A 16,750-nucleotide genomic window follows, 5' to 3' on the forward strand; every position below is an offset into this window, starting at 1 on the left:
AAACACATTAAAGGGAGGTTTTATAGACTGGGTTTATCCTAAAATGTTTGAACTGCCTTTATTTAAAAACATCTTGCACTTGATGTATCTTAAAATATATCAGTACCATTGTTTTGTCGCAAGATGCACACAAGTATTATTTTTTGTAAAGTATTGTACCTATATCTCCTGATATAACTAACGCCTAGTCCTAGATTAATCTAAACCCTGTCTGGGAAACTGCCCCTTTAAAGTGTCCAGTTTTGTTTGAAACGTTGAGTGTAAATGACCCCTTAACGTCCCCATGAACAGAAAGTCACGATTGACTTTACTTCCATAACGTATTTGTTAAATATATAATAAATAATGTGTTAAATAAATATGTGACGTATTTCAGAGTAAAACAGAATATCACACAAGGAAATTAGTGGGCGTGGCTTGTGTTTTTGATTTTGAATTGATTGATTGGATATACAAAATAGGCAAAAATGGAACTCACAGACTGTGGCTGCGTCCGAAACCGCCTACTTCCATACTAAATAGTAGGCAAAAAGCAGTAGGAGAGGCAAGTAGTTTGTCCAAATTTATAGTATTCCAGACCTGCAGTAGGCGAACAGTACCCAGATAACCTACTACTTCCGGCAAGATCCCGAAGTGTTCATTCAATGGACACTTTGCTATCACGTGAGCCCATGGGGAAAGAAATTATCCAACGAAGAAGGTGACGGAGGGGCATTGTTTTATTCATAAACGCCCAAAAGCAATAACGCAGCTCTATTCAAATGCAGATTCATTAAACAGCCGTCCTATGTGGTGAAATTGCGCTAGTTTAACGTCATTCCACTTAACGACTAACTTGTTGTTATGACGATGTATGTCACGTGATGTTTCACCAGGTTGAAACATCCAAATTCATTCATACTATATAGTTTTAACGGTCGATGAGTAGGTACTTCATCTAATACATTATCTACTGTCACGGTATGCGATTTCGGAGAGACAACCTGTGACGGTTGGAGGGGTGGACAGATACTCCGCCCAAGTCATTAAACTGATGAATCGCCACAAGAGGGCGGATGTACATTTTCAGGTTTTTATTAAAGTTTATGAGGGCACAAGAAATTAAAATAATAATAATAATAACCCACTACATTAAACACTACAGTATTCCTTTAAAAAATAAGAATTCTAAGTTTTGATTTCATGGGGACTTTAAGATCCTAGAACTCGACTTCAATTTTCTAACCTATTTTTTTCAGATTTTTAATTTTCTCTGGAAAGTTTATAGATTTTCAGTGCTACACAGTTAAGTGTACACAAACATGAAATTAGTTTGGGCCGTGCTTTCTCCCTTTTCCTTTGTGTCAAATTAAATTGGCGCCCATCCCTGTTTACTTTTTCTATGTAAATTCTGACTTTTCCAAAAAAAAAAAGGAATCTTTCTGATAGAACATCAATTCAGTCACATGAAACATTGTTCATTATTGTTGCTTCTCATACAATTGCCACTAGTTTGGTTATTGGACACCTGTAGAGTCCATGTATAAATATATAGTAGCAGGTTAAAAGTGTTGGGTTTTCAAACGATTGCACTACGCCACTGGATGTGTAGCTAACCTCTCTAGAGTATCTCTTTTCCAGGTCATCCTCTTCTCACGATTATATACGTGTCTTACGAGTTTATTTTTAGGTGTGTTCGCTCTTATAGACCACACTGAAAGGTGGAACTCCTTCCAACTTTGCTTTTCTTTACTCCAATATGTGCCAACCTCAATTTGTGAAATTGACAAGAACTTGCACGCAGTTAATTTATCAGTAGGAGTCACATACTCGCAACAAAAATAGGTTGTTTTTACCAAGTATGGAAATGTATACATGCAAATTTAATAGTGTATTTTTATGACAGGAAAATAAACTCTTGTATTTATTTTGAATCTAGATAGACTCAATTATTCCTCCTGATTGTGTTGAAGTATTTATGCCAGACAGCGTATTATTTGTATTTAAGAATAGAAAACTGCTTTGCGTGATATATGACCTTTTTGATTTGTGGTATGAAAAAGCTCCTACTGAAATCTACAGGATGGCGAGAGAAAAGGGGTCTTGTCTCTTTTTGTCTGTTGTTTACCTGTCACTCTCAATTTAACTGATTTCTTTTAACCCTTTGAGCACCCAACAGAGTGACTGTTTGACATAAAACCTTAACTGACTTTGATTTACAAGATTGACCTTCAATTTGAAGTGTCAGTGAATTTGGATTGTTAAGTTATACAAAAAGTTTTTCTTTAAAAGCTCTCGGGTTCTCAAAGGGTTTGACTAAAATGCATAGAACCAATATATTAGCATCACCTTGATCTTTGCTTAAATGTTCTGTATCACCTTTTTTCCTGGTTGCTTTGTCCTTTAAAGTCCAACTACAATGTGTCTTTGACCAATGAAAAGTAATCGAATCTGTAAATGTGCCTTCTCAATACTGGGCTCTGCATCTGGTTTTGGGATAATCCTGTTTTTATTTTCTTCTCACTTCTGCTTTTTCTGACTTTGCATGCCCTTGTATTCTTATAATGCTACAAAAGGAAAAAAAAAAAACATTTTTAATTGTTAGTTTGGCAAGACTATTGTAACAACAGATCTTTCATGGAATTTTGTGACTTCTCTCTCTTTCTCTCTCTGCCAGTGTTGTCGTAATAAATATGAATAATGGTACAGCAGACATGCGTGCCGTCTTGATTTCTCTCTCCATCCTTCAATCTTGCCTATCAGATGTATCTGTCAGAATTAGCACACTGCACCAGCTCCTTGTCAATTTCACAAATTGCTGTATTATAAGAAACAAAGTTGTTTACATGCATATACGTTTGTCATTTTGTAGGGCTGTCAATCAATTAAATGCATTTAATTTATATGCAGATTAGCATATTTTAATATTTGTCAAAAAAAGTTGAAATTACGTAACATTATTGTAGCAGCCATTATGCGATATAGACTTGAAGGCCATTTACGTGGGTGTTTATGACTGCATAATTCCTTGTTGCACTTAAATTTTTAAGTTGAATTAACTTGAATTCACATTTCATTTCAACTTTCTTAACTAGTGAGGAGTTGCTACAAATTATAATTTAATTAAATTCGCTTTAGTTATTTCAACTTGATTTTTATACTTTAGATACTCCTCACTAGTCAAGAAAGTTGAAATGAATTGTAAATTCAAGTTTTATTAAACTTTAAAAAAAAAAGTGCAACAAGGAATTTTTACACTGTGTGAACATGTTGAAACTTGCAACTACAGAAAAATCTGCTTAAATTTCAGGCTTGCATTTAAAAACGTCATATTGTGAAATTTACGAATAATCCTACGGGCATGATTAAATTAAAAAGCATCTGCTACTGTTAATGCCAAAATGTGTTAATTTTTGGTCACATTTGTAAAATGATCACACTAAAGTACAGCCTTACATTGACAGCCCTAGTTTTTATATCATGAATAAGATCCTATTAGTTCACACATACCGTAATTAATCAACATTACTAATACAGTGGTATTTTATCAGTTTTTTGTAGACTCAGTGAAACATTGCTTGTAGCCAGCCTATAATTCTGTATTTGAAATAATAAGATCACGCCGAAGCTTTAAAGAGTCCAGCACAATACAGCGCCACAGCTTTCTTATCAGTCTGTCAGCATGAATGATTGTATGGAAGTGGGCAGAATTGCATGTCGAAACCCAGTTAAAGGCATAAAGGCAACCCTGGAAGGCAGAAAATTGCATCTCTTGGTCTGAGTCACACACCTGTTGTAATTTCCAGTTAAAACAGGCATTCATTTTAGGGAAAAAATTCTATTTATACAATTGCGTATGGATATTATTCTCTCTTTACCATAAAACACAAAGTTATACATCACTTATCTGCAGTACCAAATCTGCACACTCATTAGAGTTCAGCCCAGTCGAGTTAAAGGATTAGTCCATTTTCTTAAAAAAATCCAGATAATTTACTCACCACCATGTCATCCAAAATGTTGATGTCTTTCTTTGTTCAGTCAAGAAGAAATTATGTTTTTTGAGGAAAACATTCCAGGATTTTTCTCATTTGAATGGACTTTAATGGACCCCAACACTTAATACTTAACTCAACACTTAACAGTTTTTTTCAACAGAGTTTCAAAGGACTCTAAACGATCCCAAACGAGGCATAAGGGTCTTATCTAGCAAAACGATTGTCATTTTTGACAATAAAAATAACAAATATGCACTTTTAAACCACAACTTCTTGTCTAGGTCCGGTCCTGTGTTGCGCCAGCGCGACCTCACACAATACGTCATCACGTCAAGAGGTCACAGAGGCATACGCGGAACTCTGCCCCAGTGTTTACAAGTGTGGAGAAAGAGGACCGTTCCTACGTTGTGTGTCAATTTATTGTTTACAATGGTCCGCAAATGTGCGTTTAGACATTTAATAGACGAGTAGTTGTGGTTTAAAAGTGTATATTTTTTATTTTTCTTGTCAAAAATGACAATAGTTTCACTAGATAAGACCCTTATGCCTAGTTTGGGATCGTTTATAGTCCTTTAAAACTCTGTTGAAAAAAACTGTTAAGTGTTGAGTTAAGTGTTAAGTGTTGGGCTCTATTAAAGTCCAATAAAATGAGAAAAATCCTGGAATGTTTTCCTCAAAAAACATAATTTCTTCTCGACTGAACAAAGAAAAACATCAACATTTTGGATGACATGGTAATGAGTAAGTTATCTGGATTTTTTTTTATTAGAAATTGGACTAATCCTTTAAGACTAAAAATGTTTATGTCTGGACATCTCAAGATAGATAGGACGTCAAGAATCACACAAGTAGTTGTGTGTTTTATCAGAAATGATTCATCATTGATGCATTGCAATGTGCAAATCCTCCTTACGCTGCGCTTACGGAATAGGAAAGCTCATGAATCATTTAAAACTTTTATATATTCTAATTTTACAAAAAACAACAGATAATTAATGTATTAGGTTTCATATTGATGCTTTGTAAAACAAATAAGGTTGGATTCAAAATAGGTGACATTTGGGTGAACTTTGCTAACAATATGCATATTTTTAGTAACAATTAAATAATTAAAATAAATCTTAATGGGGCGGTTTCCCTCACAGGGCTTATCCTAGTCCCTGACTTAAATGCTTGTTTGAGCTGTATTAATTTAGGGTGTACTCGCACTATTGCAAAATGATGGCATGTGAGAGGGCTGTGTGTCATCTCGACTCAGAATAAAAAACACAGACTTAACATTACGATGGGTTCCAGTGTTAAGAGAACACTTTACGTCCTGCTTTTTTCAAAACAATCGCATCTTAATTACGAAAGCGTGCCTGGGCTCCGATCGATAAAAGTACAGTGTGAGACTGTGAGTGCGTGCATCAGGGGGAGTAGGGAGGGGGTACAATCGCGCTGGGGATTGGTTTGGTTTGGATAATATGAATGCGCCCTTAAAAACAACTTGAACTGACATATCTTAACATATATCAGTGCCTCTGTTTTGTTTCAAGATGCACAACAGTATTGTTTTTGTAAGGTATGTTTGTACTTAAATATCCTAATATAACTAAGGCATAGTCCTGAATTAAATTAAACCAGTGTTTCTCAACCAGGGGAGCCTCAACAGATTTCCCAGGGGGCCTTAAGTTATTTAAATTCAACTAAAATTATTCAAATATGATAAATCAACCAAAAAGTAATATATTTCTATAGGTTTTGTTATGAATATACATTTGTCTAGTCATGCCAAGCTCTAATACATTCTACTGGGTAGAAATGGAGTGAGTGGGGGGCCTTCAAAAATTGTTTTGGCCAGTGGAGGGCCTTAAAATGAAAAGGTTGAGAACCACTGATATAAACCCTATCCAGGAAACCACCCCAAAATGTGACTGACTTGAAACTAGTTTAGATCTAGATAAGTAATGGGTTGGGCTCCTTTGCTCAGTTTTCCTGTTAAGTCTTTGGGGATCAATACAAGGTAAGCATTGTATTTACAGTTTGGCAAATTTTCGGTTCTTTTCATCATGTAAAGTTTTTTGCATGATACCAGAAAAAGACTTCAAATAGGGTAAAATCCCACTACACATAACCAAAAGGGTTTGGAGGAATAGGGAAGGTTTACAGCTCAAATAACCTAAATTGTTGGGGGGGCTGACATTGCGACTTTGTTTTCTGTGATGTATACAGCGATATGAGAAATACTGGATGACTTTACCACATTACTTAACTGTTTGAGAGATATTAACTTCTGCCTTTCATTTTTTTGTAAAGCTCTAGAGAATATCTGTTTTGTTTTTGCCTTATAAAACCTTTCTCATAAGTACAGTAAAACTGGCAAATGCATCCAAAATAGTTTTCCTTTTGAAACAAAAAGACTTTTCCTTTCTGCAAGTCTGTCTATTGCAGATGCGCATATAAAAATTGGACATTATATATATTTTAAGTAAAAAAATATATTGCAATTTATCATTGATTTATCAAGAGCTCAGACCACTAAGTGTATCTGGCATGATGAAACTCTTACATCTGACACTCTAAATACAGATGTCCCTTAAATGCAGCGTTAGTCACTTTGGATAAAAGCGCCTGGAAAATGGCCTTGACCACCCTTAATATACAATTCTGAGTTATCCCATGTTGTCATTACAGAAGCTGATGATTTGAAATTTGACCCTTTTGGCACATCCGCTGTAAGCAGTCTGGGCAGCTACGACTGGTCAGACAAAGAAGATTTTTCATCTGGTCAGGGTAAAAAGCTCCACGGAGGATCTCTGGGCGGACTTCCATCGTCAGTGGTGGTCCACAAGAAGGAGACGTCTTTTGGGAGCTCCGAAAATATCACCCATACCACGGTTGCCAAGGTGACCACCTTCCCGATCGAAGATGGTGTCCCAGTTACAGAGAGCCGGTTCGAAGCGTTTGCCGACTTTGGCTCCGTTGAACAGGCTGGTCAAGATGACGATGACTTTGGTGACTTTGCCAGCACGGTTTCAGAGAAATCCGACTCCCCTCCCGGTACGGCTGAAACTGGCTCGGAGGGCACGTCCGACGAGTTTGGTGCCTTCCATGGAGACAAACCCAAATTTGGCAAATCGGATTTTTTGAAGGCCAGTGCACAGACCAAGGTGAAATCCAGTGAAGAGATGATCAAAAACGAGCTTGCCACGTTTGACTTGTCTGTGCAGGGTAAGTTTCATAGAAGTATTTTTGTAGGCAATTCTTTAAAAATAACTTACAGTTGTACTTAGCAACCCAAATGGTAAGGCATTGTATTAGCAATGCAAAGATCATGGGTTCAATCCCCAGGAAGGGCGCACACTGGCATTATGTATAGCTTGAATGCACTGTACAGTAAGTTGCTTCTGCCAAATTGCGTAAACGTAAATATACGCAGAATAAAAGCATTGTGCAGCTCACAGTTTAATTTTCTGTAAAAGTCAACAGATGGCAGTGTGAGACGTCAGTAAAAGTCACACTGCCATCCAAACTACTTTTCACAAGCAACTTTCTCCCCGTCACCACATGCATATTGTATTAGCACTTATTTAATAACATAAAATCTTATTTGTCTTCTATTGGACCCCACCCACATCTGCTGTACAAACAAAAAAGGTTTTTTCCTCCTATCAGGCAGTTAATCTAAAGACTGGAGTTTATATAGTAATATATTAGCACAGTTTGAACCCAGCGCCACGCAGACACTGATGTGTTTCCCAGCAGGAAATGCGATTCCCCATTGCTCCTGTCTGTGTCCCGGTGGAACGCCACCTCTGCTGCGCTTATGTGTGTGCGTGGCAAGAGTTTCGTGCCAGCTTGCTTGTTTGATGCGTGATGAATAATGCATGCCTATATTATCATGCTGCTGTTTTGCACATAATAATTATTTGTTGCAAATGAGGTAATATTGGTTGATGATGTGGCTCCGCCTGGATTAGCAACAACAGTTTGAGTTCTTCGGAAAGTTTGGCTGATTAAATATTCATCACTTCTACTGAATTAGATCTCATCTCCTGTCCTCTCCAGGCTCCCATAAACGTAGCCACAGTCTGGGCGAGAAAGAAATCGGGCGCTCTATACCGTCTCCTGCACCCGAGCAGCCCTTCAGAGACCGCTCCAACACCTTGAATGAAAAGCCGGCGCTACCCGTCATCCGCGACAAGTATAAGGATCTCACCGGAGAGGTGGAGGTCAGTCGGTTTTATTCCTCTGCTCTTTGCCATCCCTGTCTAGTACACTTGTTATTCTTGAGATACAAGAAGCGAGCACACACGTTCTCTTCCAAGGTTTTGAATGAACAAAGCTCTTATTCTGTTTTATTCTGTCCTACTGGCTCTTACCCAAACACTCTTGACAGGAAAGCGAGCGGTATGCGTATGAATGGCAGAGATGTTTGGAGAGCGCTCTACAGGTAACACATACCTCCAGACTCACATTCATAAAGCATTCATTTTATATACATTTTTAAAGAAATAGTTCACCTAATATGAACATTTCCTCATAATTTACTCTTGTAAAAAGTGGAGTGGGCTGTTCAAATTCACGAACCTTTCGGGTTGTTCGTGTACAAAAAGCCCACCAAATTAAACGGCTGTAAAAATTTATCAAATTAATATTTGTCCTAATTTTTTTCATAAACCTGTTAATCAATCTCAGTATTGATCAAAACGTACAAATATTAACAACATATCCATGATTTTAACTCTTTAATTGCCAAGTTCATAAGTAGTGTCACTGATTTGGGGGATAAAAACACAAATCGACAGATTTTTTATATAAAAAGTTATTGTGGACTGGATTTTTTTTACCTTTTTCACAGTCTTGGGCATGCCAACGATTGGTAAAATCATTAGCTTTGATGCATTTTAAGTTTTTGTGCAGGATCAGTTTTAATTTTTTTTGTCCCTCATTTATTGTTTTTGCCCCATTGACTTCCATTATAATGAAATGTTTTGATTGCAAAGCCATGACACCATATAATCATGCATTCTTAATTGTCGGCTGTTTTTCCTTTTGCTAAGAGTTAAAATTAGTCATTTATACTCTTGATCACCATGTGGCACAATTAACCCTTAAGTGGGCTGTGCAAAAAACAGCTTAATTTCAAGCTTGTACATTGAGTTATATGGAGTATAAAAGCAGATACTCCATTATTATAGCTATTATACAGATTTTATTCAGCACGTTTGTGCGACCCGGTGGCAACTTGTCCACGACCGGGTACTGGGTTGCGACCCGGTGTTTGGGGACTTCTGACTTAGAGGGTTTTACATCTGAGCTCCTCAAATCTCTTATGAAGAATAAACAATACATAAGTGAGAGAAAGTGATTAATATTTTGAAATTATTTAGCGATCGATACGTCACATATCCATGGAAACATGCAGATCAGTGCGTTAAAGGAATATTCCATTTTCTTAAAAGAAAAATCCAGATAATTTACTCACCACAATGTCATCCAAAATGTTGATGTCTTTCTTTGTTCAGTCGAGATGAAATTATGTTTTTTGAGGAAAACATTGCAGGATTTTTCTCATTTTAATGGACTTTAATGGACCCCAACACTTAACACTTAACTCAACACTTAACAGTTTTTTTCAACGGAGTTTCAAAGGACTCTAAACGATCCCAAACGAGGCATAAGGGTCTTATTTAGCGAAACGATTGTCATTTTTGACAAGAAAATAAAAAAGCACTTTTAAACCACAACTTCTCGTCTATCTCCGGTTCGAAAAGCGCCAGCGTAGTGACATAGAAAGACCACGTGTTACATATATGAAACATTTGTGGACCATTTTAAACAATAAACTGACACAAAGACATTAATTAGTATCAGTTGACATACAACAACATAGGAACGGTCCTCTTTCAACACACTTTTAAACACTGGGGCGGAGTTTCGCGTTCGTCCTCTGTGACCACTTGACGTGATGACGTATTGCGTCGGGTCACGCTAGCGCATGACGACCAGATCTAAACGAGAAGTTGTGTTTTTAAAGTGTATATTTGTTTATTTTTATTTTAATCTTTGCTAGATAAGACCCTTATCCCTCGTTTGGGATCGTTTAGAATCCTTTGAAACTCCGTTGAAAAAACTGTTAAGTGTTGAGTTGAGTGTTAAGTGGTGGTGTCCATTAAAGTCCATTAAAATGAGAAAAATCCTGCAATGTTTTCCTCAAAAAACATAATTTCTTCTCGACTGATCAAAGAAAGACATCAACATTTTGGATGACATGGTGGTGAGTAAATTATCTGGATTTTTCTTTTAAGAAAATGGAATATTCCTTTAAGTTCAATATGGCGACACGTCAGTAACATCGAATCTTGCATTTCTCGTGACTACTTGTCGTATGCTTGTTTCATCACGATACACGCGAGAACCAATGATATTCGATGTTAATGACATGCCACCATATTTGAATTTACAAGGCTGATCTATTTAAGAATGTTTATATTTGGGTGCACTATTCCTTTAACATGGTTATATTGCTTAAATCTAAGCCCTGGTAACATCATTGGTTGGTACACTGTTAGAAGTTAAAGATAGAAGGTAGACTTTGTCTTTCTTTGCCTCTTCAGGTTATCAGCACTGCCAATAATAGCCTTAATGGCATCAGCAGTTCAACAGTGTGCACAGAGGTCATCCAGTCAGCACAGGGCTTGGAGTACCTGCTGGGTAAGATTAAAATAACCTGCATATTAACTGATCCAAGAGCAGCTTTCCTATCTTTCTACTTAACATTCAAACAGTATCATTAAAACTGATCGACATTTAAGTGCAACCCGATTCTCCTTTATACACCTTCATGCCTGCTCCTCGTGTGCCCCAGCGGTCTTCTGTCAAACAGAGAGGCCAGGTGTTCTGCTTTATCTGTTCACATACACACACACAGAGAGACACACAAACACACACAGACACATTGTTGTAGGTCTGATGTAATGAGCAGTCTGTGCTTCTGCATGGAGAGTAACACGTAGCGCCGCTGTTAAAGCTTGTTAAACCTCTTTGACTCGGCTGTAGTGAAAAGGGTTGCCAGAAATATGCATCATGTTGAACATGTCTGTGTTTGACCTAGGCTTCATCATGCTGCTTTTTAGCTCAGATTACTGTAGCTCAGGCATTGTGATATGAAGCGTAACCAAAATGACAGCTGAAATGTGTTTTCGTTTTTACGTGCTTGTTTATTTGAAGTCTTTCAAACTTAAAGGTACATTATCACTAACTAAAAAATACATTTTAACACAGAGCTTGCACTTTTTAACACAAATACCATATTAACATGAAGCTAGCACATTTAGCAAAAGGTTAACATGTTTTACCACACTAGCATATTGGTAGCATGTTTTAGTATGGCGTTAATACTAACATGTCAAGGCAAACAAATATTTATTATAAAAATGATAATTGTTAATGTTATACATTTTTCGCTTGCACTAAAAAAATGCTGGGTTATTTTCAACTCAGCGTTGGGTCGAAAGGGTTGACCCCAGCCATTGGGTTAAAACAACACTAGCATTTTGTGTTGAAACAACCCAGCATATGTTATATTACAACCCAACATGCTGGGTTCGTCCCTTTTTGACCCTACACAGGGTTAAAAATAACCAAGCATTTTTATAGTGCAAGTAAAACATTTATAACATACATTTGTTTTTGGCTTGACATGTTAGCATTATGTTTTTAAAAAATGTAAATGTCATACTAAAACATGCTAACAATGTGCTAGTTGCATGGTAACACATGTTAGCTTCTTGCTAAATGTGCTAGCTTCATGTTAATATGGTATTTGTGTTAAAAAATGCAAGCCTTGTGTTAAAATGGGCTAGCATTATAATATCAAGTGTTATCTTTGTTTAAACACGTTACCGTCAGCATGTTGTTGTATGTTTAAACGTTATTTTGTTGTTAAAACATGCTAACATCATACTAGACCATGTTATAACATTTTAAAGGAAAACCCCACCGTTTTTCAATATTTTACTATGTGACATTTAGCCTAACCCCTTTCATCCCTGTTTGGGTCCTAAGGAATGAATGGGGCTAGGCTAAATGCTAACATATTCATGATGCACTGCACAAAGATTAAGTGTACGCATTCAAAAAAGATAGCTATGTATTAATTTGTCTAAGTAAAGGTAAGAACATAGTAAAATATTGAAAAACGGTGGTGTTTTCCTTTAACAACATGCTAAAATATTTTATAAAATAGCATTCAATACTATTTCAAACAGGCCAGGCTTTGTCAAGCCAACATAAAATCAGTCTTAACTATCTAGTTACTTTTATGTTATGTAGATTGGTTGGGCCTGTGTCTCTTCATTATACATTTTAAATGATGCAATGAATTTTTATGTTTTGGCACAATGGCAAAACATAAGCAAAATCAACTTTCACACATGTCATGACTTTTAGAGGTAGAAATTAATGGCAAGTTATTGGCTTTGAATTATTAAAGATGTTGACAGCTCTAGGTGTTATTTCAACAGTTGCCCGAAATTGTTTATTTATTGCCTGTGGCGTCATCTTTTAATCCATACTGAGCCACCAGTATCATGCCAAAGCCAAAATTTTGGTATCGATCCAACCCAAATGGAGCCTGAGCAGTGTATTGTGGGTATGACCAGCGGAGGCTTGTGTTTCAGAGTACAGTAATTATTCTGAGCCTCTAATACTTTCAAGTTAAAATGACATTCAGTACTGGGAATTCAAAGAACATCACCGCTATCTATTGTTTCCACACACACAACACCCTCCCTGTTCTTTTGTTTTCATGTGTAAAAAAGAAACATCTTTTCATTTTACCATTCTGAGGTGTATAGCTTGATGAATAGCCTTCGGTGATAATTTGTCATGCCGTGTTCAAAAGCATTGTTATCATTGTATATTTTTATTAACACTTGTGGTTTTGATTGACATGATGGTGTGTGTGTGTGTTCTCTGTGTCCGTAAAAAATTTATTCATGGCAGGTCTTAATTTTTCTGGCTGTAACAGGTGTGGTGGAAGTGTATCGTGTGACCAAGCGCGTGGAGCTGGGTATCAAAGCCACGGCCGTTTGCTCTGAGAAACTACAGGAGCTGCTTAAAGACATCAGCCGCATGTGGAACAACCTGATGGGCTTCATGTCACTAGCGAACCTCACTGTGAGTTCACCCTAAAATACCCAGAAACGTTTTTTGGCTTTAGTATGAATAAAATGGTTATGAACCGAGCCCATCCCCTGTCTGCCTTATTGGTGGGACATCCATCACCAGAGCAGCCATTTTGAGCATTGCATTGTTGCCGCATCTTGTTATTTCCAATATCTTTGTCAGAGAGTAGATGTTTTTTCTTGGCTTTGTGTTTGCTTTTGTAGCTGATGTATTGATCTTCAGGTGTCAATCAAAGGCTGTGAAGTTGAAATAGGTTGAAGGACCCCTGTGATCTGACAGCTGTTGTGTTATTGAGAGATGTGTTTGTGATGCATGTGTCTGTGTTCTTTTTTAGCCTGATGAGAGCTCTCTGGACTTCTCCTCTTGTATACTGAGGCATGGTATTAAAAATGCAAAGGAGCTGGCGTGTGGAGTTTGTCTACTCAACGTGGACTCTCGCAGCAAGGTCTGTATCTGCATAACACTGGTATCAAGCGTAAGACAGGTGTCTTTATTAATGTTGTTATTCAATAGTGTGCAGTTAATATAGGATTGTGTATTAAAGAATTGAAATGTTGACCTCTACTCATTCTTATATTGTTCCAAATCTGTATGCTGTTGTTTTTTCTGTGAAGCACAAACAAATCTTTCAAGAATTGTGATGCAATCTTTGTAGTACATTAACAGTCCCAAAGTGACACATGTCATGCCCAAACATAGTGACCAAACTTTAAATTTACTTTGTTCTTTCATAAGAAAATGTTGTTTATGTCTTTCTTTTTTCCGTCGAAATATATATATATTTTTTTAAAGGGAAACCAATCCAGGATTTTTCTCCATATAGTGGACTTCGATAGAACCCAATGTTTTCTAATTGTAGTTCCAATGCAGCTTCAAATGCTCTAAACGATCCAGACGGATGCATACCGGTCTTATCTAGCGAAATGAAAAGCCTCTTATATTGGACTAGCCCTGAGATGCTCGTGCACGATTTTACGTATTACGTAATCCCGTTGAAATATCACGCATGACTTATTCAAAACTACCGATGTGTTTAAGTGTGGAGAAGGAGGACCGTTGAGATGTTGTTGTATGTCAATGACAGTAGTTAATGTCTTTTTGTAAGTTTATTGCTTAAAGTGCACCTATTTCATTGCTAAAAAAAAAAACGTTTTTTGTGTATTACAATGTGTTGGCATGGTTTATGGGTCAAAAAACACATTATTTTTCACATACTGTAAATTTTTGTAGCAGATATTCTGCTCTGATTTTGTACAAAGCTCACCAAACTGAAATGTTCTGTGTCCCTGATTGGCCAGCTAATCTGCACGTTGTGATTGGCCTGTATACCTCTGACATCAGTCGGAAATGTGACGCTCTTTACCTTGTTTGAAAGATTCGCTAACAATGCAGTGCTATCAGGAGTTAACTTAAGGCGGGCGTACACGGTGTGATTTTTGTTGTCGTAGGAGCTCGCATGCGATTTTTTTTCTCGGGAGCAAATCGTTCATGCTCGTATGGTCGCGGCTCGCACCGTGTGAGAGGAATTACGAGCGGAGCCGAGCAGGTTACGAGCACCTTACGACCTCCCGATAATTTTTAAACATGTCAAAAAAGTTCGGGAGCTGTCGGTATAAATTCGTAGTGTTGGTGCGGGTGAACGAGATGATCTGGCAAAGCACTTGAAGTTGACCAATCAGAATGTACAAAACACACAAGAAGAAAGACAAATGTGGCACTGCTACCTCAAATCTGGACGACAAATCTATAGCTGGATATGTTTCGCGCACACACACACTCCGGTGACCGGACATCATGACAAATAGGTCCTTTCAGTGACGACCTCTTGATCAGCTTCTTTGCCTGAAAAACCTGTCATACGTGTTTTTGTGATGTCCGGTCACAGCTTTGGATGTGTGCGGAAACAGGAGAGAATGTAGATTAGGCTATAAGGGCTACCGCAATGCATAAAACGAGGGCTACTCTTAAAACATTTTTATTTTACTTTGTAATACTGTTGATTTTTCTTTACTTGTTAATATGTTTTATCATTATTTACAATCTAAACATAAAATAAGCAAACTAAAATATGTAATAAATAAATATAAAAATTATTAGACTCCGTGCAGAGACCACTGGTTTAAACAGTACAGGATGGACAAAGAATGTCGCAATTTTTGTGTAATCCAAGCTGTGCCAAGTCGCTGTAGTACAGTTTCATAAATGAATGGATATTAAAAGGGCTGTCGCGACAGAGAATAGAAAGCAACGGAATGTCCATGTTTAATAGGCTATAAGATATGCATTTATTGTTTTACACTTTATACACATATAATAAATGCAAAATAAATTGTCAACGAACAAGGGAGTACATTAAACATGATGATCATACGGGGAGACGACGTTTTCCACATTATTATGGAGCTTCTGCTTTAATAAGTGAGCAACATATTTTCGACCAAAGGAACACATAATATATAGCCCAATGTACGTTGTTATGGTAGCCTTAGCTTGTTCTGAAATGATGAGAATATTTAAATGACTAAAAATGTAGGCTATCTCTGAGACTTTATTTAAATAATGATTAATTTGTTTTCATACTATATTTGTATTGCTATGTATTAATTTACATAGGCCTACTGTGAAAATGCCCTATATTAACTAATTATATTGTTTTGTGCAGTTACAGGAGCACAAATGCTGCGTGCTCACTTTTACTTCAAGACATCGCATTGACAGAGGCTCCGTGTACATTTGCACTATACAATGCAAACAAGCCTAGACAATGTGCTTTATATTAAATTAAATGATTTTCGTTTTACAAATTAATATTTGCTGTAGATGTATTGTCTTAATAATTTAATCATAAAGTGAAAGATGTGTTACGTTAGTTTACCTTGCGTTTTTACCTCATTGCTCCTCATTCTGCATTTACAAATAAATAAATAGGCCCACTGAATTTGTTTTTTTTAAACGGTCATATTTATAAAAAAGCAACAATATATGTAACATTAATAATAGCAATATAGATATTTACTTGGCACTACAATCATGATATAGACGGTAAAACCGCATAGGCGCTAGCAAGAACAACCACTGCCAGAGAAATTCCTTCACCGCCACAGCACTAGACCTATATTGCAATTTCGGAATGCATAAACAGAAAAACAAAATAACAGAAATTCCTGGCTGTTTTCTGCACTCAAGCCAATATCTTTGCCGTATTCTTCTTGTTTTATTTTTTTGTACATTCTGCCACTCACAGGTGCGAAAATGCTTACGTCAGAATTCCTCAAGTCGTACAGTAAAATCTTGTCGTGTGTGACTGCGTACGAATTATTTCCACATAAACTCACTCGTGTCGTGTGCGAGACCTCACGACGTTCCGACAGTCAGAATTCGCACCGTGTACGCCCAGCTTTACAGGCTGTGAGTTCGAAGCGGGATGAATTATGATAATGTCGGTCTTTACTACGTAGCCAATCCCAGGAAGAAAACTGTTGCCTAAAATCCCTGTGTTTGTTGTAGTCCAAAAAAAAGAGATTTACGTTGGAGACAAGCGTGCCGCACAAGCCCTGAAAAGTGAAGCCAAAACATCTCGATCTCCCCCCAGTGACTGG

At 37.1% G+C, this 16,750-nt stretch overlaps 1 protein-coding gene across 10 annotated transcripts in view; it reads left to right on the forward strand.

Moving 5' to 3' along the window:
• The window catches only part of synrg (synergin, gamma), a 51,435-nt gene that overhangs the window by 27,863 nt on the left and 6,822 nt on the right, over nt 1-16,750 (forward strand). For all 10 annotated transcript variants that reach the window (XM_065281471.2, XM_065281472.2, XM_065281475.2 and 7 more), the window contains 6 exons: nt 6,654-7,190; nt 8,028-8,191; nt 8,359-8,412; nt 10,580-10,676; nt 12,994-13,142; nt 13,486-13,596. In XM_065281471.2, coding sequence (XP_065137543.1) covers nt 6,654-7,190; nt 8,028-8,191; nt 8,359-8,412; nt 10,580-10,676; nt 12,994-13,142; nt 13,486-13,596 — 1,112 coding nt within the window. The remainder of the gene's footprint in view (nt 1-6,653; nt 7,191-8,027; nt 8,192-8,358; nt 8,413-10,579; nt 10,677-12,993; nt 13,143-13,485; nt 13,597-16,750) is intronic.

This window comes from Paramisgurnus dabryanus, chromosome 8 (genome assembly GCF_030506205.2).
Source record: "Paramisgurnus dabryanus chromosome 8, PD_genome_1.1, whole genome shotgun sequence".
Classification (NCBI taxonomy): Eukaryota; Metazoa; Chordata; class Actinopteri; order Cypriniformes; family Cobitidae; genus Paramisgurnus; species Paramisgurnus dabryanus.